General features: G+C 38.1%; 1 protein-coding gene across 1 annotated transcript; it reads right to left on the reverse strand.

Annotated features, from left to right (window-relative positions):
• Nucleotides 1-11,990: 11,990 nt before the first annotated feature.
• Nucleotides 11,991-12,754, reverse strand: LOC142169771 (uncharacterized). Its single transcript, XM_075231675.1, has 2 exons — nucleotides 12,511-12,754; nucleotides 11,991-12,442 (listed from the first exon to the last, which is right to left on the reverse strand). Exons 1-2 carry the CDS (start codon nucleotides 12,752-12,754, stop codon nucleotides 11,991-11,993), a joined length of 696 nt encoding a protein of 231 aa, XP_075087776.1.
• Between the last annotated feature and the right edge of the window lie 15,077 nt (nucleotides 12,755-27,831).

The following is a 27,831-nucleotide window of genomic DNA, read 5'->3' on the forward strand; positions in this document are numbered from 1 at the left end:
GGGCTTATATGTGAAAAATTGACCGGCTTAGACTCTTAGGCTTCTTTCATGTACTTATTTGAAATTGTTAGCACATGTTATATCTTTTATTCATCATGTCTACTATCACATGCTTTCTTTGAAGTTGTCGTTACATGTCACATTCTTTACTTGTCAAGTTTTCTCTTATATGCTTTATTTGAAGTTGTTATCATTTTTATCATTATGTGATTTTTTTAGTGAAGTTACTCTTAGTTGAAATTGCTGTTACATGATATCCTTTTGTTGCTGGATTATTCTCATGCATTTAGACGTAAAACTAGTTCATTCTATCTCTTTCATTGTTATCCTAATTCATACATTAGAATCTGAAGTTTGCCATTTCATAGAAATACTTTCACTATCGAGTTTATCCTTAAACAATTAATTGGATTTGATATTATCGAAAGAATTAATCTATTTTAATTGAAGTTGTGTTTAAAGGGGGTGTTGTTCCTTGTTGAGTTACTTTTCTGTTCATTTTGTTATTATTGAGATTCCATGCACATTGTGTTTGAGTCGTGGGCTATTTGTCGTGGAAATATTGATATTGTTGGATCTTTGAAAAGGTCGTGGCCTATGAGCACTTGTGGTATGAGTTGATATGTCGTGTTGTTGTGACGTTAGGAAATGTGAATTGTTGTGTGATTTGGTTGTTGTTATGCAGAGTATGAGGGTGACATTTCACCATTGTTTTTATGCGGGGCATAAGGGTGGCATCTCACTGTTGTTGAATGTACAGAGTGATATGGGTGGTTATTGTGTTATTGTCCGGGCGGAGTGATAAGGGTGACTATTATACGGAATGATACGGGTGGCGAATGATATTGTCAGGGCGGAGTGACACAAGTGGCTATCGGAGAGATAAGGGTGGCAATGTCAGGGATGATGTGTGATGGATTTGGGACATTGTGTTGGTGATTTTTTTGTGATGGTGTGCTTTTCCTTGTGTATGTCATACACCTTACGTGACTTATTGTGTTGCTTTGATGAGCTACTCCATATCTTTGATATTACTTGTTGACTTGGGCTGCAGTAGTACACTCGCACAAGCATACACTATAGCATGCCACTTATACTAGCTCAGGAGTATGAAACTTGACATTTGTTAATCATGCCCATATGTTATTGTATTATCTGTTTTCAAGTTGCTGTTGAGCCTGTGACCATGCGGGGCAGATTGTGACTGTGCGCCTGTGATCATGCCGGGCGAATTATGATTGTGAGCCTGTGACCATGCCGGGTGGAATGTGATTGTGAGCCTGTGACCATGCCGGGTGGATTGTGATTGTGAGCCTGTGACTATGCCAGGAAGATTGTGATTGTAAGCCTGTGATCATGCCAGGTGGATTGTGAATGTGAGCATGTGATCATGCCGGGCGGATTGAGATATTGGCACGTGAGTTGTCCGTGCGGTTGTGATTTGAGATGTGGGCACAAGGTGCCATGATCATATGATGGTAGGTTAAGACACTTGACTTGTGACTAGGAGATGAAGTATCTTAGGTAATTTCATTGCGAAATTGTGTTAGAACGGCTTTATTAATTGATTGTCATTTGTGTTCCTTTTTGGTTTCAATGGTACTTTCATGGTGTTCTTATTGCTTTACTATTTATATCACACGTCGATTCTTGTTGCCATTTACTGATTCCTGCTTTCCTTTATTAGCTTTATACTTCTATATTGCACATGTTAGTTTGTCTAGTGGGTGTCTTGATTTGTACCTCGTCACTACTCCACCGAGGTTAATCTTAATACATACTGGGTACCGACCGTGGTGTACGCATACTACACTTTTGCATATTTTTGTGCAGAGCCAGGTATTAGAGATATCAGACTCGGGCAGAGTTAGCTTATTGGTCTCGAGGATTCAAGGCAGAGCTGTTTGGTCGTCGCAGTCCCTTGGAGTTCTTTCCTTTCATTGTACTGTCAGCTTGTTATTTGAAAAGTATTGTATTTCGATCTTTAAGATCTTTCCATGTACTTAGCTTGATTTCGTGACTCTATATTACCAGTCTTGGGAGGTTATTATGATTATTGCTGTGTAGGCTCATTTCACACTTGTTTCTGTATTCATAATAAGCTCTCTATCAAATTAACATTGTTTAAAACTGCCTTAATTATTATAGTAATTGGCTTACCTAGTCTTATAGACTAGGTTCCATCACGACATCCTATAGAGAGAGTTTGGGATCGTGACATTTAGGTTGTTCCATATAAATTTCTTCCTCCAAATCTCCATTTAAGAAGGTTGTCTTCACATCCATCTGATGGATTTGAAGGCCATACATTAAGGCTAACTCTATTAACACCCGGATAGATGTAATCCTCGTTATCGGCGAGTATGTGTCAAAGTAATCAAGACCTTCTCGTTGTCTAAACCCTCTAACAACTAATCTTGACTTATATTTGTCAATAGTACCATCAGTTTTTATTTTCCTTTTGAAAATACATTTAGAACACAAAGGTTTATTTCCTGAAGGAAGATCAACCAATTCCCAAGTATGATTTCTTAACATGGATTCTATCTCACTATTGACTGTCTCTTTCCAATATTGTGCTTCCGAGGAAGACATTGCTTCTTTGAATGTTTGAGGCTCATTTTCCAACCCGAATGCTAGAAAATCTGGTCCAAAGGATATAGTTATCCTTTGACGTTTACTACATCTTGGATTTTCCTCATGAAAAGTACTTTCCTTTGCTTTTTCTCGAGGTCGCTTAGATCTTTCACTAGACGACTCATATTTCCTTTTATACGGATAAATATTCTGAAATAATTCAACATTATCTTATTCAATTACCGTATTAATATGAATGTCGGAATTTTTTTATTTATGAACCAGAAAACGATATGCCTTACTATTTTTTGCATATCCTATGAAAATGCAATAAATGGTTTTTGGTCCAATCTTTACCCTTTTGGGTTTAGGGACTTGTACTTTAGCCAAACACCCCCACACTTTAAAATATTTTCAGTTAGGTTTCCTTCCTTTCCATTTTTTTATGAAATGGATTGCATTTGTCTATGGGGAACTCGATTGAGTATTCTGTTAGCTGTAAGAATAGCTTCCCCCATAAGTTCTGAGGTAAACTAGAACTTATTAATAAGGCATTCATCATCTCCTTTAGCGTACTATTCTTTCTTTCCGCAATTTCATTAGATTGCGGTGAGTAAGGGGCCGTTGTTGGGTGAATAATGCCATGTTTCAAACAGATTTTATCAAAAGGAGATTCATATTCCCCACCCCTATTACTTCTTATCATTTTGATATTTTTGTTTAGTTGCATTTCAACTTCATTTTTGTATTACTTGAATGCTTCAATTGCTTCATCTTTATAATTAAGTAAGTAAATATAGCAATATCTAGTACTGTCGTCAATAAAAGTTATGAAATACTTTTTTCCACCGCGAGATGGTATTGACTTCATGTTGCAAATATCTATGTGAATTAAGTCTAAACGATTTAAGTTCCTTTCAACTAACTTATAAGGATGTCTAACATACTTTGATTCTATACATATTTGACATTTCGAGTTATTGCACTCAAAGTTAGGCAATACTTCTAAATTAATCATTTTTCGCAAAGTTTTGAAGTTGATGTGACTTAAACGTTCATGCCATAAATTATTTGACTCAAGTAAGTAAAAAGAAGTTGAAATTTTATTCATATCAATGGCAATTACATTGAGTTTGAAATGGCCCTCAGTAAGGTAACCTTTTCCTACATACATTTTATTATTACTAATTACAGCCTTGTCGGAAACAAAAACATACTTAAACATGTTCTTCACTAGAAGTAATGTCGAGACTAAATTCTTCTGCATTTCAGGAACATGAAGGACATCGTTTAGAGTTACAATCCTGCCAGAAGTCATATTCAAAGCTATCTTGCTCGTTCCTTCAATTTTTCAGTATCGGAATTTACCATCAAAACTGTCTCGTCGGGGCCAGCGGGGGCATAAGAAGTAAACAACTCCTTGTTAGCACAAACATGATGAGTGGCCTCAGAATCAATCCACCATTCTCTAGGATTTTCAACTAGATTGCATTCAGAAAGCATGGCACACAAGTCGTCTATTTCGTCATTCTTCACAATCATGTTTGCTTGGATTTTGTTGTTGTCCTTTTTTGGTGTGCGGCAGTCAGCAGCCTTATGTCCAAGCTTTCCACAGTTGTGGAAATTTCCTTTGAACTTCTTTTTACTTTGGTAATTGTTTGATCTAGACAGCTTCTTTCTCTTTTTGCTCGTTGAAGCTTCCTCAACAATATATGCACCCATTATTGTTGAATTTCCACGAGACTTCTTTTCTACAACCTTGTTGTCCTCTTCAATCCTTAGGTGAACAATAAGATCTTCCAACGTCATCTCCTTGTGCCTATGTTTCAAGTAGTTTTTAAAGTCCTTCCACATTGGAGGCAACTTTTCAATAAATGCCGCATCTTGAAATGCTTCATTTGTGACCATACCTACAATCATAAATTTAGAATTAATAGTATAATCAATATCTCTAATAAAAATATTGATTCGATTTATACCTTCGGCAAGGAGGTCATGAACGATGACTTACAGTTCGTGAACTTGAGTTATGACAAACTTAGTGTCAACCATTTTAAAGTCCAAGAACTTTGCGAAACTTCTTAAGTCGAGTATCTTCCATCTTGTACTTCTTTTCAAGAGCGTTTCACAACTCTTTCGAAGTTTTCATGAAACTGTAAACGTTGTACAAGCCATCTTCCAAACAACTCAATATATAATTTTTGCACAAGAAGTCAGAATGCTTCCAAACCTCCGTGACCACAAATCGCTCATTAGCCGGCGTTTCTTCTCCAAAGCGTGGAACGTCCTCTCTGATAAAGTGCTGCAAACTGAGTGTGGTCAGATAGAAGAATATTTTCTATTGTCAGCGCTTGAAGTCCACACCGGAAAATCAGACCTTCTCGTTGTCTAAACCCTTTATCAATTAATCTTGCCTTACATTTATCAATAATACCATCAACTTTCATTTTTCTTTTGAAATCCACTTAGAACCCAAATATTTATTTCCTGGAGGAAGATCAACCAATTTCCAAGTATGATTACTTAATATAGATTTTATCTCACTATTGGCTGCCTCTTTCTAATATTGTGTTACCGACAAAAACATTGCTTCTTTGATATAAATGTCGGGATTTTTTTATTTAGATCTTTCACTAGACGACTCACATTCCTTTTTATACGGATAAATATTCTCAAAAAATTCAACATTATCTGATTCAATTACGGTATTAATATGAATATCGGGATTTTCTAATTTATGATCCAGAAAACGATATGCCTTACTATTTATTGCATATCCTATGAAAACGCAATCAACGGTTTAGGGACTTGCACTTTAACCAAACTCCCCCACACTTTCAAATATTTTAAGTTGGGTTTCCTTTCTTTCCATTTTTTGTATGGAATGGATTGCATTTTGACATGGGGCACTCGATTGAGTATTTGGTTAGCTGTAAGAATAGGCTTCCCCCCACAAGTTCTAAGGTAAACCAGAACTTATTAACAAGGCATTCATCATCTTATTTAGCGTTCTATTCTTTCTTTCTGCAATTCCATTAGATTGCGGTGAGTAAAGGGAAGTTGTTTGGTGAATAATACCATGTTCCAAACATATTTCTTCTAAAGGAGATTCATATTTTCCACTCCTATCACTTCTTATCATTTTGATCTTTTTGTTTAGTTGCGTTTCAACTTCATTTTTTGTATTGCTTAAATGCATCAGTTGCTTCATCTTTACAATTAAGTAAGTATAGCAATATCTAGTATTGTCGTCAATAAAAGTTATGAAATACATTTTCTCACCGCAAGATGGTATTGACTTCATGTCGCAAATATCTTTGTGAATTAAGTCTAAAGGATTTGAATTCCATTCAAGACTTATAAGGATGTTTAATATACTTTGATTCCACACATATTTGATGTTTCGAGTTATTGTATTCAAACTTAGGGAATACTTCCAAATTAATTATTTTTTGCAAAGTTTTGAAGTTGACGTGACCTAAACGTTCATGCCATAAATTATTTGACTCAAGCAAGTAAGAAGAAGCTGAAATTTTATACATATCAATGGCAATTACATTGAGTTTGAAAAGGCCCTCAGTAAAGTAACTTTTTCCTACATACATTTCATTCTTACTAATTACAAACTTGTCGGAAATAAAAACACATTTAAACCTGTTCTTCACTAGAAGTAATGTCGAGACTAAATTCTATCGCATTTCAGGAACATGAAGGACATCGTTTAGAGTCACAATCTTGCCAGAAGTCATCTTCAATGCTATCTTTCTCGTTCCTTCAATTTTTGTAGTAGCGGAATTTGTCATAAAATCTATCTCATCGGGACCAGCGGGAGAAAAAGAAGTAAACAACTCCTTGTTAGCACAAACATGACGAGTGGCCCAAAAATCAATCCAGCATTCTCTAGGATTTCCGACCAGGTTGCATTCAGAAAGCATGGCACACAAGTCTATTTCGTCATTCTTCTCAATCATGTTTGCTTGGCTTTTCTTGTTGTCCTTCTTTTGTGCACGGCATACAGCAACCTTGTGTCCAACCTTTCCACAGTTGTGGCAATTACCTTTGAACTTCTTTTTACTTGGGTAATTCTTTGGTCCAGACGACTTCTCTTTGTTTTTGCTCATTGAAGCTTCCTCAACAATAATTGCACCTATTATTGTTGAATTTCCACGAGACTTCTTTTCTGCAGCCTTGTTTTCCTCTTCAATTCTTAGGCGAACAATAAGGTCTTCCAACGTCATCTCCTTACGCTTATGTTTCAAGTAGTTTTTAAAGTCCATCCACATTGGAGGCAACTTTTCAATAAATGCTGCAACTTGAAACTGTTCATTTATGACCATACCTACAATCATAAATTTATAATTAATAATATAATCAATATCTCTAATAAAAATATTGATTCGATTTATACCTTCATCAAGGAGGTCATGAATGATGACTTACAGTTTTTGAACTTGAGTTATAACAGACTTAGTGTCAACCATTTTAAAGTCCAAGAACTTTGCGGCAACAAACTTCTTAAGTCCAACATCTTCCATCTTGTACATCTTTTCAAGAGCGTTCCACAACTTTTTCGAAGTTTTCATGACACTGTGAAAATTGTACAAGCCATCTTCCAAACAACTCAATATATAATTTTTGCACAAGAAGTCAAAATGCTTCCATGCCTCCGTGACCACAAATTACTCATCAGGCGGCGTTTCTTCTCCCAAGACTAGAACGTCCTCACTGATAAAGCACTACAAACTGAGTGTGGTCAGGCAGAAGAACGTTTTCTACTGTCAGCTCTTGAAGTCCATGCCAGAAAATGTTTCGAACTTTTCTGCCGATGTCATCGCCGGCGCAGGCATTGTGCGACTTGATGACGCAGTAGGCATTGCAACAATAGTTGTCCCAACAGAACTATTTTGTTGTTTCGTACTTGTTGTCATTTTTCTGTAAAGAAATTGACATAAACATGATTAGTATCTCAGTGAAGTTTTTATATCTTCAAACCAAATACATACAACAGAGTAGAAAGCCACAAGGATTTGAATCTCGGATTGAGTAGAAAGTCACAAAGACTTTAACCTCAAACTGGAGTAGAAAATTCGAAGATTTTAATGTCTAAAACGGGAGTAAAAATCGCTAGGATTTTAGTCTCTTAAACCAGAAAGTAAGATGAACACAAAAATAAATATTTAATTCCTTAAGCTTGTTAAAACCAGAAAATTAGAAAACGTTAGTTTAAGAAAACAAAAACAGAAAATTCCTAGCCCACAAGTTTCTTGTGTGTCCTTAAGAAATTTAATCTCTTCACAGTTGCCCAAGGTTTCAGATTAATTCCTCACAGGATAGAACGGTACAACTATTCTGTGATAGCGACACTCAAATCACAGAACTTTGGTGAACTCAAATGGCGGAGCAAATCACACAAAATGCTTAATTTTTGTTTTGAAAAACAATGCAGAATGCAGAAAATAGAGGGTAGAGATTTTTGAGATTCCTAGGTGCTAAAATGAGGCTGAGCCTCTCTATTTATAGCAACAATGTTGAGTCCTAACAGATGCAAAGGTGCATGTTCGTTTGAAGAGGTATCTATTCAACAAAAAGTTTGAATTTCTGTTAAACGGAATATTTGGTCGCGAATTTGACTGTTGGAAAATTATCAATCAATCATATCAATTGACCAAATTCAAATCCAAATTCGAATCTGAATCCAAAGCCGAGCCGAACGAGTGACAACGACGGCGCGAGGCTTGCTCTCTTCTTAACTCTTTTAGAGTTAGAAGAAGTTCTTCTATATATAAGCACAAGAATTTTCCTCTTTCTATCTAATGTGGACAAAGTTCCTTTGTAAAAGGGACTAATTTAAAATTGTATTCCCTCCATTTTTTTTCCCACCATTTTCCATTCACGCCTTTTTTGTGTTAATTAATAAAACTCAATAATACCCCACATGAATGGGGAATGGCTATCTGAAAAAATATGCATGAAAAAATAACTGTGTGATTCGCAAGTAAGGATTAATTGCATCTAGATAAGTAGGTTTCCCTTTGAACTTTCCGTAGTGAACATATGTTGGATATACTCGATCAATCGGTAGATTTGATATCTTTGAACTGTCGAACTTTGGTGTATACCTAGACAGCAATATGTCACATAATCAACCCTTAATCGTCTTTGGTTCTCATTGTTGTGTTCGTTTCAGCCATGAACACTGCCTGGTTTCATAAGTGCGTAGAGAACTGGCCTTACAAAATTATCCTTGAAACGGCTTACACTTCACACTTACATAGGTGATTCCTAAGTGTGTTATCCCGTAGATACACTATTTAATATACCCTGTATCAAACTTAGAAACCATTAAAAAGACTTAACGCTTTATCCTTGTTATTGAACATTGTCTTTATCATGAGAATGGACCAAATTTTATTCGACAATGTTGAACCGTCACTAATGACTTTGTTTGATCTCCTTGAACCTAGATCTTGAGATCTCTAGTCTTCTAGGTAGAATTACCGCCACAGTGACTTGTCCTCGGCCATAGTCCTATTCCCTTTGATGACTTCTTAACTGCCTCTCTAGTTAGGCCTTTTGTAAGCAGATCCGATACATTATCTTTTGACTTTACATAGTCAATTGTGATAATTCCACTACAGAGTAGTTGTCTAATGGTATTATGTCTTCGTCGTATGTGATGAGATTTCCCGTTATACATAACACTCCCAGCCCTTCATATTGCCGCTTGACTGTCGCAACGTATGTATATAGGTGCCAAAGATTTGGGCCAAAATGGAATATCTTCCAAGAAATTCCGGATCCATTCAGCTTCTTCACCGACCTTGTATAAAGCTATAAACTTAGACTCCATTGGAGACCGGGCGATGCATGTCTGTTTGGACGACTTCCAAGAAAATGCTTCTCCACCAATGGTAAAAACGTATCCACGTGTGGATTTTGATTTTGTTGTTCCGGTGATCCAATTTGCATCACTATACCCCACAATAACTGCGGGATAATTATTGTAATGTAATGGATAGACTTGGGTATATTTCAAATACCCCAAAACTCGTTTCATTATTATACAATGAGCTTGGTCGGGATTACTTGTACATCGACTAAGCTTACTTATCGCACAAGCTATATCATGTCGTGTACAATTCATAATGTACATCAAACTTCCCAACACTCGAGCATATTCCAATTGAGACTTGCTTTGACCTTTATTCTTTTTAAGAGTATGGTTTAAATCAATTGGCGTTCTTGCAACTTTAAAGTCCAAATATTTGAAGTTTTCATGTACCATTTTAATATAATGAGATTGAGACAAAGCTAGACCTTGAGGAGTCTTACGGATCTTAATTCCCAAAATTAAATCAGCAACTCCTAAATCTTTAATATCAACATATCAACATATCATCCACATATAAACAAACAATGACTATTTAATTTGGTGTATTCTTAATGTAAACACATTTGTCACATTCATTGATCTTGAAACCAATTGACAACATTGTTTGGTCAAATTTTGCATGTCATTATTTTGGTGCTTGTTTTAGTCTGTATAGTGACTTAACATGTCGACCCACCTTCTTTTCTTTTTTGGGAACTACGAACCCTTCAAATTGTTCCATATTAATTTCTTCCTCCAAATCTCCATTTAAGAAGGTTGTCTTCACATCCATTCGATGGATTTGAAGGCCATATATGGTGGCTAATGCTATTAACACCCGGATAGATATAATCCTCGTTACCGGCGAGTATGTATCAAAGTAATCAAGACCATCTCGTTGTCTAAACCCTTTAACAACTACTCTTTCCTTATATTTGCCAATAGTGCCATCGACTTTCATTTTCCTTTTGAAAATCCACTTAAAACCCAAATATATATTTCCTGGAGGAAGATCAACTAATTCCCAAGTATGATTACTTAATATGGATTCTATCTCACTATTGACTGCCTCTTTTCAATATTGTGCTACCGAGAAAGACATTGCTTCTTTGAATATTCGAGGCTCATTTTCCAACAAGAATGCCAGAAAATCTGGTCCAGAAGAAGTAGTTGTCCTTTGACGTTTACTACGTCTTGGATTTTCCTCATTAAAAGTAATTTCCTTTGCTTCTTCCCAAGGTCACTTAGATCTTTCAATAGACGAATCACATTCCTTTTTTATACGGATAAATATTCTCAAAGAATTCAGCATTATTTGATTCAATTACCGTATTAATATGAATGTCGGGATTTTTTGATTAATAAACCAGAAAATGATATGCCATACTATTTGTTGCATATCTTATGAAAACACAATCAACGATTTTTGATCCAATCTTTACCCTTTTGGGTTTAGGGACTTTCACTTTAGCCAAACACCCCCATACTTTAAAATATTTTAAGTTAGGTTTCCTTCCTTTCCATTTTTTGTATAAAATGGATTGCATTTTGCTATGGGGAACTCGATTGAGTATTCTGTTAGTTGTAAGAATAGCTTCCCCCGCAAGTTCTGAGGTAAACCAGTACTTATTAACAAGGCATTCATTATCTCTTTTAGCATTCTATTTTTTCTTTCCGCAATTCCATTAGATTGTGGTAAGTAAGAGGCAGTTGTTGGTTGAATAATGCCATGTTCCAAACATATTTCATCAAAAGGAGATCCATATTCGCCATCCCTATCACTTCTTATCATTTTGATCTTTTTGTTTAGTTACGTTTCAACTTCATTTTTCCATTTCTTGAATGCATCAATTACTACATCTTTACTATTAAGTAAGTAAATATAGCAATATCTAGTATTGTCGTCAATAAAAGTTATGAAATACTTTTTTCCATCGCGAGATGGTATTGACATCATGTCACAAATATTTGTGTGAATTAAGTCTAAAGGATTTGAATTTCATTCATTTGACTTATAAGGATATTTAACACACTTTGATTCCACACATTTGACATTTCGAGCTATTGTATTAAAATTTAGGCAATACTTTCAAATTAATCATTTTTTGTACGTTTTAAAGTTGACGTGACCTAAACGTTCATGCCATAAATTATTTGACTTAAGAAAGTAAGAAGAAGCTGAAATTTTATTCATATCAATGGCAATTACATTGAGTTTGAAAAGGCCCTCAGTAAAGTAACATTTTTCTACTTACATTTCATTCTTACTAATTACAAACTTGTCGGAAACAAAAACACACTTAAAGTCATTTTTGACTAGAAGTGATGTCGAGACTCAATTCTTCTGCATTTCAGGAACATGAAGGACATCGTTTAGAGTCACAATCTTGCCAGAAGTCATCTTCAAAGCTATCTTGCTCGTTCCTTCAATTTATGCAGTAGCAGAATTTGCCATAAAACCTGTCTTGTTGGGACCAGCGAGAGCATAAGAAGTAAACATATCCTTGTTAGCACAAACATGGCGAGTGGCCCTAGAATCAATCTACCAATCTCTAGGATTTCTGACCATGTTGCATTCAGAAAGAATGGCACACAAGTGGTCTATTTTGTCATTCTTCTCAATCATTTTTACTTGGCTTTTCTTTTTGTCCTTCTTTGGTGCACGGCAGTCAGCAACCTTGTATCTAACCTTTCCACAGTTGTGGCAATTACCTTTGAACTTCTTTTTACTTGGGTAATTCTTTGGTCCAGACAACTTCTTTTTCTTTTTGCTCGTTGAAGCTTCCTCAACAATATTTTCATCCATTATTTTTGAATTTCCACCTGACTTCTTTTCTGTAGCCTTATTGTCCTCTTCAATCCTTAGGCAAACAATAAGGTCTTCCAACATCATCTCCTTGCGCTTATATTTCAAGTAGTTTTTAAAGTTTTTCCACATTTGAGGCAACTTTTCAATAAATGCCGCAACTTGAAACGCTTCATTTATGACCATACCTACAATCATAAATTTAGAACTAATAATATAATCAATACCACAATAAAAATATTGATTCAATTTATACCTTCAGCCAGGAGGTCATGAACGATGACTTGCAGTTCTTGAACTTGAGTTATGACAGACTTATTGTCAACCACTTTAAAGTCCAAGAACTTTGCGGCAACAAACTTCTTAAGTCCAACATCTTCCGTCTTGTACATCTTTTCAAGAGAGTTCCATAACTCTTTCAAAGTTTTCATGACGCTGTAAACATTGTACAAACCATCTTCCAAATAACTCAATATATAAGTTTTTTCACAAGAAGTCATAATGCTTTCATGCCTCCGTGACCACAAATTGCTCATTAGCCGGCGTTACTTCTCCCAAGATTGGAACTTCCTCGCTGATAATGCGTTTCAAACTGAGAATGGTCAGGTAGAAGAATATTTTTTGCTGCCAGTGCTTGAAGTTAATTTTCGGGCTTTTCTACCAGTGCCATCGCCGGCGCAGGCGTTGTTCGACTTGAAGAAGCAGTAGTCATTGCAGCAGTAGTTGTCCCAACATAACCATTTTGTTGTTCAGTACTTTTTGTCATGTAAAACAAATTGACACAAACAGAATTAGTATCTCGGTGAAGTTTTTATATCTTCAAACCAAATACAAACAACCGAGTAGAAAATCACAAGGATTTTAATCTAGGATTGAGTAGAAAGTCACAAAGACTTTATGTCACGACCCAAAATCCCAACCTGTCGTGATGGCGCCTATCTCGATACTAGGTAAGCTAATAATCTCAATAAACCAAAACTTCTCTTTAAGGTTGAAAACATAATATTTAAATACAATACAAACACTCCCCAAAATCTGGTGTCACTGAGTACATGAGCATCTAATATGAATACAAGTCTGGAAAATATAGTCCATAATAGTCTAAGACCAAATACAATAAACAAAGAGATAGAGAAGGAGATACAAGGTCTGCGGAACACGGTAGCTACCTCAAAATCTCCTGAAAATCAACCGCGCGAAAGGATCAACACCCGCTATGTCCGGAAATACCTGGATCTGCACACGAAGTGCAGGGTGTAGTATAAGTACAACCAACTCAGCAAGTAACAAGAATAAATAAGGAACTGAAGATAGTAACAAGCTACACAGTTATGGTTCATTTCCAGTAATTCCAGCAAAGAATAGACATGCTATCAAATCTGGCAGTTTAATGTCAAATCAATTTTTATACAGTTCATGTTCATGTAATCCATATATCAACAATCTTTCAGAGATTTCACAACAATGACAGATAGCAACTAAATGCAACAACAAATGAAAATCAAGTACAACCTCTTAGGACAACAATCACTCACTGGGCTCCCAGCCCTCATCACTCACTCTCAATGGGTACCTGCGCTCACTGGGGGTGTACAAACTCCGGAGGGGCTCTTACAGCCCAAGCACTATAATCTGCACGGACAACTCACGTGCTGCACGGACAACTCACGTGCCATAATATAAATATCTGGATCTGCACGGCCAACTCACGTGTTGCACGGCCAACTCACGTGCTATAGTATAATATAAGAATCCGCACGGCCAACTCACGTGCTGCATGGCCAACTCACGTGCTCTAGTATAATATAAGGATCCGTGCGGACAACTCACGTGCTATAGTATAATATAAGGATCTGCACGGACAACTCATGTGCTATAGTATCAATATCTCACAATCAGGCCCTCGGCCTCACTCAGTCATAAATCTCTCCAGTCTCTCGGGCTCTTAATAATCATGAAATCAGCCCAAACAACAATGATATGATGTATCAATAATAACAACAGAGACTGAGATAAAATGTGCAAGTAAAAGCTGAGCCTGAGTACATATAGCATTTAGCAGGTAATTCAACAAGTACGCGACCTCTGTGGGTCCCAACAGTACTATCTCATAGCCTAAACATGATTTCTAACATGATTTATAGTCAAATATTTATCAACACATATAGAGCATATAGCTAACAACAAATTATTCAACTTTACAGTTTTCCGGGATAGACCAAGTCACAATCCCCTCGGTGTATGCCCATACGCCTGTCACCTAGCATGTGTGTCACCTCCAAAATAATCACATGATACCAAAATCCGGGGTTTAATACCCTCAGGACAAGATTTAAAACTGTTACTTACCTCAGAGCGTGAAATTCTTTACTCTACTATGCCTTTGCCTCGCAAATCAGCATCCGAATGGCTCGAATCTAGTCACAAATAATTAGTTTCAGTCAATAAAATTTATTGGAATTAACTTCATAAGAAAATGCTAATTTTCCATAAAAATTCAAATTTTAGCTCAAAAATTGCATGTAGGGCCCATATCTCGGAACTCGACAAAAGTTACAAAATCCAAAAGTCCATTCAACCACGAGTCTAACCATACCAATTTTATCAAAATCCGACCCCAACTCGACCCTCAAATCTTCAATTTAAACTAAGAGGGTTTTCAAACTTTTCCAACTTAATTTGCCAATTAAATGATAAAAACAACCATAGATTCGGGTAATTTAACCAATATTGAGTTAAGAACACTTACCCCGTTGTTTTCCTCTAAAAATCACCCAAAAATCGCATCAATCCGAGCTCCAAATCGTCAAAAATTGAAAATGGGACTAAGTCCTTAAACTCACTGCCCAGGCTTTTCTTCTTCGCGAACGCAGTCAATGCCTCGCGTTCGCGAAGCATAAAATGCCTCTGCCTCAATGCCTTCTACGCGAACGCGTTCAACCCATCGCGAACACGATGCTTCGTTCCCCCTCACTAAGCGAACGCGACACCCCCTACGCGAACGCGTAGACCAATTGCCTGGGGTCCTTAACTGCTTCCTTTCTTCTTAGCGAACGCGTAACACCTCTCGCGTTCGCGATGCACACCCAGTCCACCCTTTGTGAATGCGTCCTTCTCTTCGCGAATGCGAAGAGCAAATACTGCCAACTTCTTAGTTCCTCTTCGCGAACGCGAGGCTCCACTCGTGAACGCGATGAAGGAAACCAGATGGTACATCAGAAAAATTCCAGTAGAGTTCCAAGTCCATAATCGAAATGGTCTGAAACCACCCGAAACTCACCCGAGCCCCTCGGGACCTCAACCAAATATACCAACAAGTTCTAAAACATCATACGAACTTAGTCGAACCCTCAAATCACTTAAAACAATGCTAAAATCATGAATTACACCCCAATTCAAGCCTAATGAACTTTAAAATTTCTAATTTCTACAGACGACTCCGGAACCTCTCAGATCACGTCCGATTGACCTCAGATTTTGCACACAAGTCATAAATGACATAACAGAGGTATTCCAATTTTTAGAATCGGATTCTGACCCCGATATCAAAAATTCAACCCCCCGGTCAAACTTCTCAAAAATTAAACTTTCGGCATTTCAAGCCTAATTCCTCTACGGACCCTCAAAAAATATTCCCGACACGCCCCTAAGCCCAAAATCACCATACGGAGCTATAGGATTCATCAAAATTCAAATCCGAGGTCGTTTACACATAGGTCCATATCCGGTCCATTTTTTCTAACTTAAATTTTTAATTATGAGACTAAGTGTCTTATTTCACTCTGAGTTCCTTCCGGACCCGAACCAACTAACTCGATAAGTCATAAATCAATTGCAAGACTTAAATTGAGCAATAATGGGGGAACGGGGTTATAATATTCATAACGATCGGCCGGGTCATTACATTCTCCCCCTTTTAAACAAACGTTCATCCTCGAACGGGTTTAGAATAATACCTGGAGTCTCAAATAAGTGTGGATATCTGCTCTGCATCTCCTGCTCAATCTCCCAAGTAGCTTCTCTAGCTAGCTGACCTCTCCACTGCACCTTTACTGATGTTATGTTCTTTGACCTCAGGTTTCGAACCTGCCGGTCTAAAATAGCCACCGACTCCACATCATAAGTCAAATTACCGTCCAGCTGTACTGTACTGAAACCCAGAATATGAGACGGATCCCCGACATACTTTCGGAGCATGGATACATGGAACACTAGATGAATACCTAATAGACTAGGTGGCAAAGCAAGTTCATAAGCCACCTCCCCAATTTTCTTAAGTATCTAAAAATGCCCAATATACCGAGGGCTCAACTTGCCGTTTTTCCCGAACCTCAACATACCCTTCATGGGTGAAATCTTGAGCAGAACCTTCTCCCCAACCATATGAACAACATCACGAACCTTCTTGTCGGCATAACTCTTCTGTCTAGACTGTGCCGTGCGAAGCCGTTCCTGAATTACTTTGACCTTCTCTAAAGCATCCTGAACCGAGTTAGTACCCAATAGTCTAACCTCACCAGGCTCAAATCAACCCACCGGAGACCGACACCGTCTCCCATATAAAGCTTCATACGGAGCCATCTGAATGCTTGACTGGTAGCTATTATTGTAAGCAAACTCTGGGAGTGGCAGAAATGGATCCCAAGAACCCCCAAAATCGATGACACAAGTGCGTAACATATCCTCCAATATCTGAATAGTGCGCTCGGACTGTCCGTCTGTCTGAGGATGAAATGTTGTACTCAACTGAACCTGTGTGCCCAATTCTCGTTGCACTGCCCTCCAAAACTATGAGGTAAACTGCGTACCCCGATCTGAAATAATGGACACCGGCACACCGTGTAGGCGAACAATCTCGCGAATATAAATCCCAGCCAACTGCTCCGAAGAATAATTAGTACCTACTAGAATAAAATGTGCAGATTTGGTCAACCGATCTACTATCACCCAAACAACATCAAACTTTCTCAAAGTCCATGGGAGTCCAACTGCGAAGTCCATGGTAGTACGCTCCCACTTCCACTCCGGAATTTCAAGTCTCTGTAGCAATCCGCCCGGTCTCTGATGCTCGTACTTTACCTGTTGACAATTTAAACACTGAGATACAAACCCAACTATATCTTTCTTCATCCGCCTCCACCAATAGTGTTGTCTCAAATCCCGATACATCTTCGCGGCGACTGGATGAATAGAGTACCGCGAACTGTGAGCTTCCTGGAGAATCAGCTCACACAAACCATCAACATTAGGTACACATAGCCTGCCCTGCATCCGTAATACACCGTCATCTCCAATAGTGACTTCCGTTGTATTACCGTGCTGAATCGTGTCCTTAAGGATAAGAAGATGTGGATCATCATACTGCACTCTCTGATGTGATCATATAAAGAAGACCAAGAAACCACACAGGCCAAAACTCGATTCAGCTCGGAACCATCCAATCTAACAAACTGATTAGCCAAGGCATGAATCTCCAAGGCTAAAGGTCTCTCTGCTACCGGTAAGTATGCTAAGCTGCCCAAACTCTCTGCCTTACGACTCAAGGCATCAGCCACCACATTGGCCTTTCCAAGATGATAGAGAATGGTGATATCATAATCCTTAAGCAACTCCAACCACCTTCGCTGCCGCAAGTTAAGATCCTTTTGTTTAAACAAATGTTGTAGACTCCGATGATCGGTATATACCTCACACTGGACACCGTACAAGTAATGCCGCCAAATTTTCAAGGCATGAACGATAGCTGCTAACTCAAGATCGTTGACTGGATAATTCTTCTCATGTACCTTTAGTTGTCTGGACGCATAGGCAATCACCCTACCGTCTTGCATAAGTACTGCACCGAGACCAATCCGCAACGCATCACAATACACAGTATAAGATTCTTAACCTATAGGCAACATCAATACTGGAGGTGTAGTCAAAGCTATCTTGAGCTTCTGAAAGCTATCTTCACATTCATCCGACCACCTGAACGGAGCACCTTTCTGGGTTAATTTAGTCATAGGCGATGCAATAGACGAGAAACCTTCCACGAAACGACGATAATAACCGGCCAAGCCAAGAAAACTCCGAATCTCAATAACTGAGGATGGTCTGGGCCAATTCTGAACTGCCTCTATTTTCTTCTGATCCACCTTAATTCCTTCACTGGACACTATATGTCCCAAGAATGCCACTGAACTAAGCCAGAACTCATACTTAGAGAATTTGGCATAAAGTTTCTTCTCTCTCAGCCTCTGTAATACAATACCCAAGTGTTGTACATGCTCCTCCTGGCTACATGAGTACACCAGAATATTATCAATGAATACCACGACAAATAAATCAAGATATGGCTGAAATACACTATTCATCAAATGCATAAATGCTGCTGGGGCATTGGTTATCCCAAAAGACATCACAAGAAATTCATAGTGGCCATAACGAGTCCTGAATGCCATTTTTAGAATATCCGAATCTCGAATTTTTAATTGGTGATACCCAGACCTCAAATCAATTTTGGAGAACACCCTCGCTCCCTGAAGCTGGTCAAATAAATCATCAATATACGGCAATGGATATTTATTCTTGATTGTAACTTTGTTCAACTGCTTATAATCAATGCACATCCGTATAGTACCATCTTTCGTTTTCACAAACAGAACCGGTGCACCCCAGGCGACACACTAGGCCTAATAAACCTTTTTTCAAGGAGTTCCTGAAGTTGTTCTTTCAATTCTTTTAACTCAACTGGTGCCATACGATACAGAGGAATAGAAATGGGCTGAGTGCCCTGTACCAAGTCAATACCGAAATCAATATCCCTGTCGGGTGGCATACCCGGCAGGTCTGCAGGAAATACATTCGGAAAGTCTCACACAACTGGTACTGAATCAATAATAGGAGTATCTGCATCAACATCTCTCACAAAGGCCAAATATGACAAGCATCCCTTTCCAACCATACGTTGGGCCTTCAAATAAGAAATTACCCTACTAGGAACAAGATCTAGAGAACCCTTCCATTCAACATTTGGCAACCCCGGCATTGTCAACGTCACGATTTTTGCGTGACAGTCTAGAATAGCATGACATGGAGACAACCAATCCATACCCAGGATTACATCGAAATTAACAATACCCAGTAATAAGAGATCAACTCTAGTCTCCAGTTCCCCAATAGTTACCACACACGACCGATACACACGATCCACAGTAATAATATCGCCCACCAGTGTAGATACACAAACAGGTGAAACTAAGGACTCATAGGTCATATCCAGATAATGAGTGTCACGACCCAAAATTCCAACCTGTCATGATGGCGCCTATCTCGATACTAGGCAAGCCGATAATCTCAATAAACCAAAACTTCTCTTTAAGGTTGAAAATATAATATTTAAATACAATACAAACCCTCCCCAAAACCTGGTGTCACTGAGTACATGAGCATCTAATACGAATACAAGTTTGGAAAATAAAGTCCATAATAGTCTGAGACCAAATACAGTAAACAAAGAGATAGAGAAGGAGATACAAGGTCTGTGGAACACGACAACCACCTCAAAATCTCCTAAAAATCAACCGCGCGAAAGGATCAACACCCACTATATTCGGGAACACCTGGATCTGCACACGAAGTGCAGGGTGTAGTATGATTACAACCAACTCAACAAGTAACAATAATAAATAAGGAACTGAAGATAGTAACGAGCTACACAGTTATGGTTCATTTCAAGTAATTCCAGCAAAGAATAGACATGCTATCAAATTTGGCAGTTTAATGTCAAATTAATTTTTATACAGTTCCTGTTCATGTAATCCATATATCAACAATCTTTCTGAGATTTCACCACAATGACAGATAGCAACTAATTGCAACAACAAATGGAAATCAAGTACAACCTCTTAGGACAACAATCACTCACTAGGCTCCCAACCCTCATCACTCCCTGGGCTCCCAGCCCTCATCATTCTCTGGGCTCCCAGCCCTCATCACTCACTCTCAATGGGTACCCGCGCTCACTGGGGGTGTACAGACTCCGGAGGGGCTCCTACAGCCCAAGAGCTATAATTTGCACGGATAACTCACGTGCCATAATATAAATATCTGGATCTGCACGGCCAACTCACGTGTTTCACGGCCAACTCACGTGCTATAGTATAATATAAGGATCCGCACGGCCAACTCACGTGCTACACTACCAACTCACGTGCTATAGTATAATATAAGGATTCGCACGGCCAACTCACGTGCTATAGTATAATATAAGGATCCGCACGGCCAACTCACGTGCTATAGTATAATATAAGGATCTGCACGGCCAACTCACGTGCTGTACGGACAACTCACGTGCTATAGTATCAATATCTCACAATCAGGCCCTCGGCCTCACTCAGTCATAAATCTCTCCAGTTTCTCGGGCACTTAATAATCATGAAATCAGCCCAAACAACAATGATATGATGTATCAATAATAACAACAGAGACTGAGATAAAATGTGCAAGTAAAAGCTGAGACTGAGTACATATAGCATTTAGCAGGCAATTCAACAAGTACGCGATCTCTGTGGGTCCCAACAGTACTATCACATAGCTTAAGCATGATTTCTAATATGATTTACAGTCAAATATTTATCAACACATAGAGAGCATATAGCTAACAACAAATTATTCTACTTTACAGTTTCCCGGAACGAACCAAGTCACAATCCTCTCGGTCCACGTCCTTATGCCCGTTACCTAGCATGTGCGTCACCTCCAAAATAATCACATGATACCAAAATCCGAGATTTAATACCCTCAGGACAAGATTTAAAACTGTTACTTACCTCAGAGCGTGAAATTCTTTACTCTGCTATGCCTTTGCCTCGCAAAGCGGCCTCCGAATGCCTCGAATCTAGTCACAAATAATTCATTTCAGTCAATAAAATTTATTAGAATTAACTTCATAAGAAAATGCAAATTTTCCATAAAAATTTGAATTTTTGCTCAAAAATCGCCTATGGGGCCCATGTTTCGGAACTCGACAAAAGTTACAAAATCCGAAAGTCCATTCAACCACGAGTCTAACCATACTAATTTTATCAAAATCTGACCCCAACTCGACCCTCAAATCTTCAATTTAAACTAAGAGGGTTTTAAAACTTTTCCAACTTAATTCGCCAATTAAATGATAAAAACAACTATGGATTCGGGTAATTTAACCAATATTGATTTAAGAACACTTACCCCATTGTTTTCCTCTGAAAATCACCCAAACAATCGCCTCAATCCGAGCTCTAAATCGTCAAAAACTGAAAATGGGACTAAGTCCCATTTTCAGAACTTAAACTCACTGCCCAGGCTTTTCTTCTTCGGAACACGGTCTGTGCCTCGCGTTCGCGAAGCAAAAAATTCCTCTGCCTCAATTCCTTCTACGCGAACGCGTTCAACCCATCGCGAACGCGATCTTCATTTCCCCTCACTACACGAATGTGACACCCCCTACGTGAACGCGTAGACCAATTGCATGGGGTCCTCAGCTGCTTCCTTTCTTTTTCGCGAACGCGTAACACCTCTCGCATTCGCGATGCACACCCAGTCCACCCTTCGCGAACGCGAAGAGAAAATACTGCCAGCCTCTTAGTTCCTCTTCGCGAACGCGAGGCTCCACTCGCGAATGCGATGAAGGAAACCAGATGATGCATCAGAAACATTCCAGCAGAGTTCCAAGTCCATAATCCAACCTGTTAACCACCTGAAACTCACCCGAGCCCCTCGGGACCTCAACCAAATATACCAATAAGTTCTAAAACATCATACGAACTTAGTCAAACCCTCAAATCACTTAAAACAACGCTAAAATCATGAATTACACCCCAATTCAAGCCTAATAAACTTTAAAATTTCTAATTTCTACAAACGACTCCGGAACCTATCAGATCACGTCCGATTGACCTCAGATTTTGCACACAAGTTATAAATGACATAACAGAGGTATTCTAATTTTTAGAATCGGATTCTGACCCCGATATCAAAAAGTTAATCCCCCCGGTCAAATTTCTCAAAAATTAAACTTTCGGCATTTCAAGCCTAATTTCTCTACGGACCTCAAAAAAATATTTCGAATACACTCCTAAGCCCAAAATCACCATAGAGAACTATTGGAATCATCAAAATTCAAATCCAAGGTCGTTTATATATAGGTCCATATTCGGTCCACTTTTCCTAACTTAAATTTTCAATTATGAGACTAAGTATCTTATTTCACTTCGAGTTCCTTCCGTATCCGAACCAACTAACTCGATAAGTTATAAATCAATTGCAAGATATAAATTGAGCAATAATGAGGTAACGGGGTTATAATAATCAAAACGATCGGCCGGATCGTTACACTTTAATCTCAAACTGGAATAGAAAATTCGAAGAGTTTAATCTCCAAAACGGGAGTAGAAAATCGCTAGGATTTTAGTCTCCCAAATCAGAAAGTAAGATGAACACAGAAATAAATATTAAATTCCTTAAACTTGTTATTATTCTTTATTCAAAACTAAAAAAATAGAAGACGTTAGTTTAAGAAAATAAAAACAGAAAATTTCGAGCCCACAAGTTTCTTGTGTGTCCTTAAAGAATTTAATCCCCTCATAGTTTCCCAAGGTTTCATATTAATTCCTCCTAGGATAGAACGAAATAACTATTATGTGATAGCGCCACTTCAAATCACAAAATTTCGGCGAACTCAAATGGCGGAGCAAATCACACAAAATGCTTACATTTTTGCTTTGAAAAACAAATGGCGGAGCAAATCACACAAAATGCTTACATTTTTGCTTTGAAAAACAATAGAGAAGATAGAGGGGAGAAATTTTTCAGATTCGGTGGTGATAAAATGAGGCTGAGCCTCTCTATTTATAGCCAATAATGTTGAATCCCAACATGTGCAAATGTGTCTGTTCGTTTGAAGAGGTATCTATTCGACAAAAAATTTGAATTTCTAAGCGACGACGTCGACGGCGCGAGTCTTGCTCGTTTCTTAACTCTTTAAGAGCTAAAAGAAGTGCTTCTATATATAACCACAAGAATTTTTCTATTTTTATTCAATGAGGGACAAAGTTCCTTTGTAAAAGGGACTAGTTCAAAATTTAATTTCCCTCCATTTCTTTTTCCACTATTTTTCCATTCACACCTCTTTTGTGTTAATTAATAAAACCCAACAATTGGTACATCTCGGAGCTTTACTCGAGAAAAGAAGAGGGGGAGGAGTGGGGGGGAGGGGAAGAGCCGGGTTGGGGGTGTGAATGCACAACTTTCAAGTTTCAACAATTGCAAGAGCCACGTTAGAAATGAGTAGTGTACTACTAATAATTTTTAAAATCGTATATCTTGTTTTCCTACATTTCTTTAACTTAATATTAGAATACGCTATTATTTACAATTTTCTAGGTTTCCAGTATAGACGTAAAGAAGTAATGTATTAGAATAAGGTTAAGTGGAACCTAGAAAGCTAGCTGTGGAACTTGAAATGATTCTGTAATGAAATGATTCTGTAATGAACTTTTATAGCTTTCTCTTTATAAAGAAGTGTATTGTCATATAAATGTAGTGTTCTTTCTTCTGTAAGGGTGATGTCCAAATTAGTTTGTACGTAGCTCGATTAATCGGCTGTGTACTTCCTTAGATCAATGACCGTTATTTATCTTTACTGGTGTCATTTAGTTTCATTGACCGCTAGCTAGTCACACAAATTAAGTGCTTTCTTAGATACAAGAGAACTAAAGTCTCAATATATATGTTTTATCTTTCAGATAATACGAGCTATTAATTTTAGGTTGATCTACATTAACTGTAAATTGCTCTAGACATATAATTAAACTCGAACAGTTCGACCAAATTTTCTATTTTTGTTTTCTACATGGGTATTATATATGTATAGTGTGAAATTTAAGTTGTTCGAATGACATACCACCTTAAGGTTGTTTTTGAATTTTCAAGTTTATTTTTGTGTAAATGCGGAAAATTGAATGTGAACTTTTCTTTTTCTTTTTGTCCTCCATTTATCTTTGTCCATACAATAGTATAGACAAAAAGAAGCCTTCTACTATGATATAAAATATAATTTGAAGAAAAATAAAAGAAGGTGGTGTTGTAAATCTTACGGAAAATATTTGATCGCGAAACTTGTAGGAAATTCTTCAAAGCTTGAGGCATGTCAAAGACACTATCCTTAAGAATATTTCACCCGGTTTGGGTGTATCCCCCTGGATTCAACAAGCTCTTTTAGTATAAAACTAGGAACAGAAACTCGAAAAGATTTATTCTTAGTAGAAAGTCCAGCAGAAGGAAGGAGAGTATTTTTTGTATACTTAGTCTCACTCACAAAAGGGAAGAATGTATGCATATGTAGGTAAAGAAAATCAAGAGGTCATGGTGGGTGAGTAATGGTTCAACGGTTACAAATGTGGAATAATGATTTATTATTCTATGAAATAATAAAGACACTAAATGTTCAATAAAATGAACCTAGACACTTTCAGAAAATATGAATCTGGATACTTTCTTTTGAGATATCATATCCACTATTTTTCTAACAATCCCCCACATATCTCAAAAGGAAAAGAAGGATAGAATATTTTGCTGGATTTTCTATATATGAGTACAATGCATCGAATCTGGTGTCTGGTAGACTATGAACCAGACCTTAAAAAAATAAGATTAAGCTTACAGAACGATTGGTGAAGTTTAGAACTTCTATGAACCAAAATTTTTTTTGTAAGCCTAGGGTCTTATCTATCATATTATACTAGCACAATCTTTGTCGTTATCGCAATTTTGCACTAAAAGACCATGTGCGTATGATTTTTATGAGTGCTCTAGAAATTCTGCCATAAATTTCATAGGAGTGGCCCCACTCCATACTCATATAGGTCCATCCATCAAGTGTATTCTACAGTGCAATACACTACCTATAAAAGGCTATGAATTATTGGATTAAGAGTTTCATAACTCAGCCTCACATTCCTTGCAGTCTTGCACTATATACACATACCATAGGAAGACACATAATTTTATAGTGCATATTTGATCAACTAATGACTTATTATTACCCATATGAACCTACTTCATGGTATTTTCAATCACATATGTTGGGTTACCATCATTGTTGATATATCTCAAATTGGCAAAAGTCTCAACCCCTCGATGTTTCACTTGTATGTCAAAGGATCGGCCAAATCCTCTTTTGACTACACATTATATGTATGAAAAAATTCTCATCTCTAAGCAATTGCTTTATCACATTATATCTTAAGAAATTATGTCTACTCTACCCATTCAAAGTGTAAGTGTCTTTATACATCAGAGTCTAAGGAAAATAAGAAAGAAAACGACATAGTAAAGATATAGGGGGACTCCGAGGTCTGCGGACACTGGCAGAAGTACCTTGAAGTCTCCACGCACGGCTATCTCACTGGTATCTGGCCTGGTAGGAAGAACTTGGATCCGCACAAAAAGATGTATAGAAGGTAGTATGAGTATACCACAACGGTACCCAGTAAGTGCCAAGCCTAACCTCGATAAAGTAGTGACGGGGTCAGATCAGGGCCCTACTGGATTAAAAAGGAAACAAGGCAGAAGATATAATAATATAATGAAATGGCTGAGAATTGAACAATGAGAAATCAGAGAAAGGTACAACAAAACAAATAGAGGTAAAACAACATGGGTGCTCCCGAGGTACTGCCTCGTAGTCCCAAATATAAATACACAACAGGGGGAGCTCTCGAGGTACCGCCTCGTAGTCCCAAAAGTAAATACACAATAGGGGGGATCCCGAGGTACTGCCTCATAGTCCCAAAGTAAATATGCAATAGGGGCGCTCCCGAGATACCCCCTCGTAGTCCCAAAAGTAAATATGCACTCATAACCTATGGAACAATGAATTTACAACAATGAATCCTACAGTTAAAGACTGAATACAAGATCAAGGAAGCAGGTAATTCAACTAATTTTATTGCACAAATTGCAAGTAAGAGTTAAGACACGTAGACATGCAGCATTATGCTAAACATGATAACTACACAGGCTAGAACAACTCCGTTAAGGAAATTAAGAAAACTACTCAGCAAGAACCGAATTTTTTAACATTCAACCCGAGTATGCACTCGTCACCTCACGTACGCAGCCTTCACATATTTCAAATATCATAACACTACCAAAACCTAAGGGGAGTTTCCCCCACACAAGGTTAGATAAGTCACTTACCTCAAATCTCGCTCAATCAATTGAGAAGAATGCCTTTCCCTCAACTTTCTGACTCCGAACGGCCCAAATCTAGCCAAAAGCAATTACATACTATAAATACAACTACAAGAAACTAATTTAAATAATAAATCTACGACTATAGCAAAGAATCAAAAAATCGCCCCAAAAAGTTGACCCGGGCCCACGTCTCGGAAACATATAAAAGTCACAAAATACGAACACCCATTCAATATCGAGTTCACCCATACCATAATTACTCAAATCCGATACAAAATTCTCGATCAAAACCGCAAAATTCGGCCAAAGGATGTTTTCACCTTTTTCACAAATTTCTCAACCCAAATCCTTAATTAAATGAAGAATACATGATATCTTAATGGAGATTAATCAAAAACAAGTCAAAAGTCCTTACTCAAATGCTTCCTCTGAAAAACCCTCGAAAGTTCACCTCAATCCGAGCTCTATATCTCAAAATATGAAGAAAATGGCAAACCCTCGATTTAAACCATTCTGCCCAGCACTTCTGCTTTTGCGGTCCAAAATCCGCTTCTGCTGTGAAATCTCCGCATCTGCGAAGCTCACTTAAACTCCCAGATATCGCACCTACGCACATCCATCCACATTTGCGGATGCGCTTCTGCACCCGGTCGCTCGCTTCTGCAGAAACCTTGGCCACCTCAGTTCCCTCACTCTCCGCTTCTGCGGTCATCCTTCCACAGAAGCAGCTCCACTTCTGCGGACTCCACGTCGCATATGGGACCACTGACCACCCTCTTCAGTTCCGCTTCTGCGCTTGGCCTCACGCTTCTGCGGGCTCGCATTTGCGGTCAAACTTGCACAATTGCGGTTGCACCAGAGCTGTTGCACTTCAGCTATTCTTTAAGCTTCAACTTGATCTGTTAACCATCTGAACCCACCCTAAGGCCCCCGGGACCTCAACCAAACCTAAAAACAAGTCCTAAAACACAATATGAACTTAGTCGAGCCTTCAAATCATATCAAACAATGCTAAAATCAAGAATTGCACATCGATTCAAGCCTAATGAACTTTAGCACTTCCAACTTCTACATCTGACACTGAAACCTATTAAATCGAGTCCGATTGACCTCAAATTTTGCACACAAGTCATAATTGACATTATGGTCCTACTCCAACTTTCGGAATCGTAATCCGACCCCGATATCAAAAAGTGCACTACCAGTCAAACTTCCCAAAAATCATCAAATTTTCCAACTTTCGCCAATTGACGCCGAAATGACCTACGAATCTCCAAATCAATATCCGGACACGCTCCTAAGACCAAAATCACCCTACGGAGCTATTAGAACCGTCAAAACTCCATCTCGGAGTCGT

The sequence above is a fragment of the Nicotiana tabacum genome, chromosome 15 (assembly GCF_000715075.1).
Source record: "Nicotiana tabacum cultivar K326 chromosome 15, ASM71507v2, whole genome shotgun sequence".
NCBI lineage: Eukaryota > Viridiplantae > Streptophyta > Magnoliopsida > Solanales > Solanaceae > Nicotiana > Nicotiana tabacum.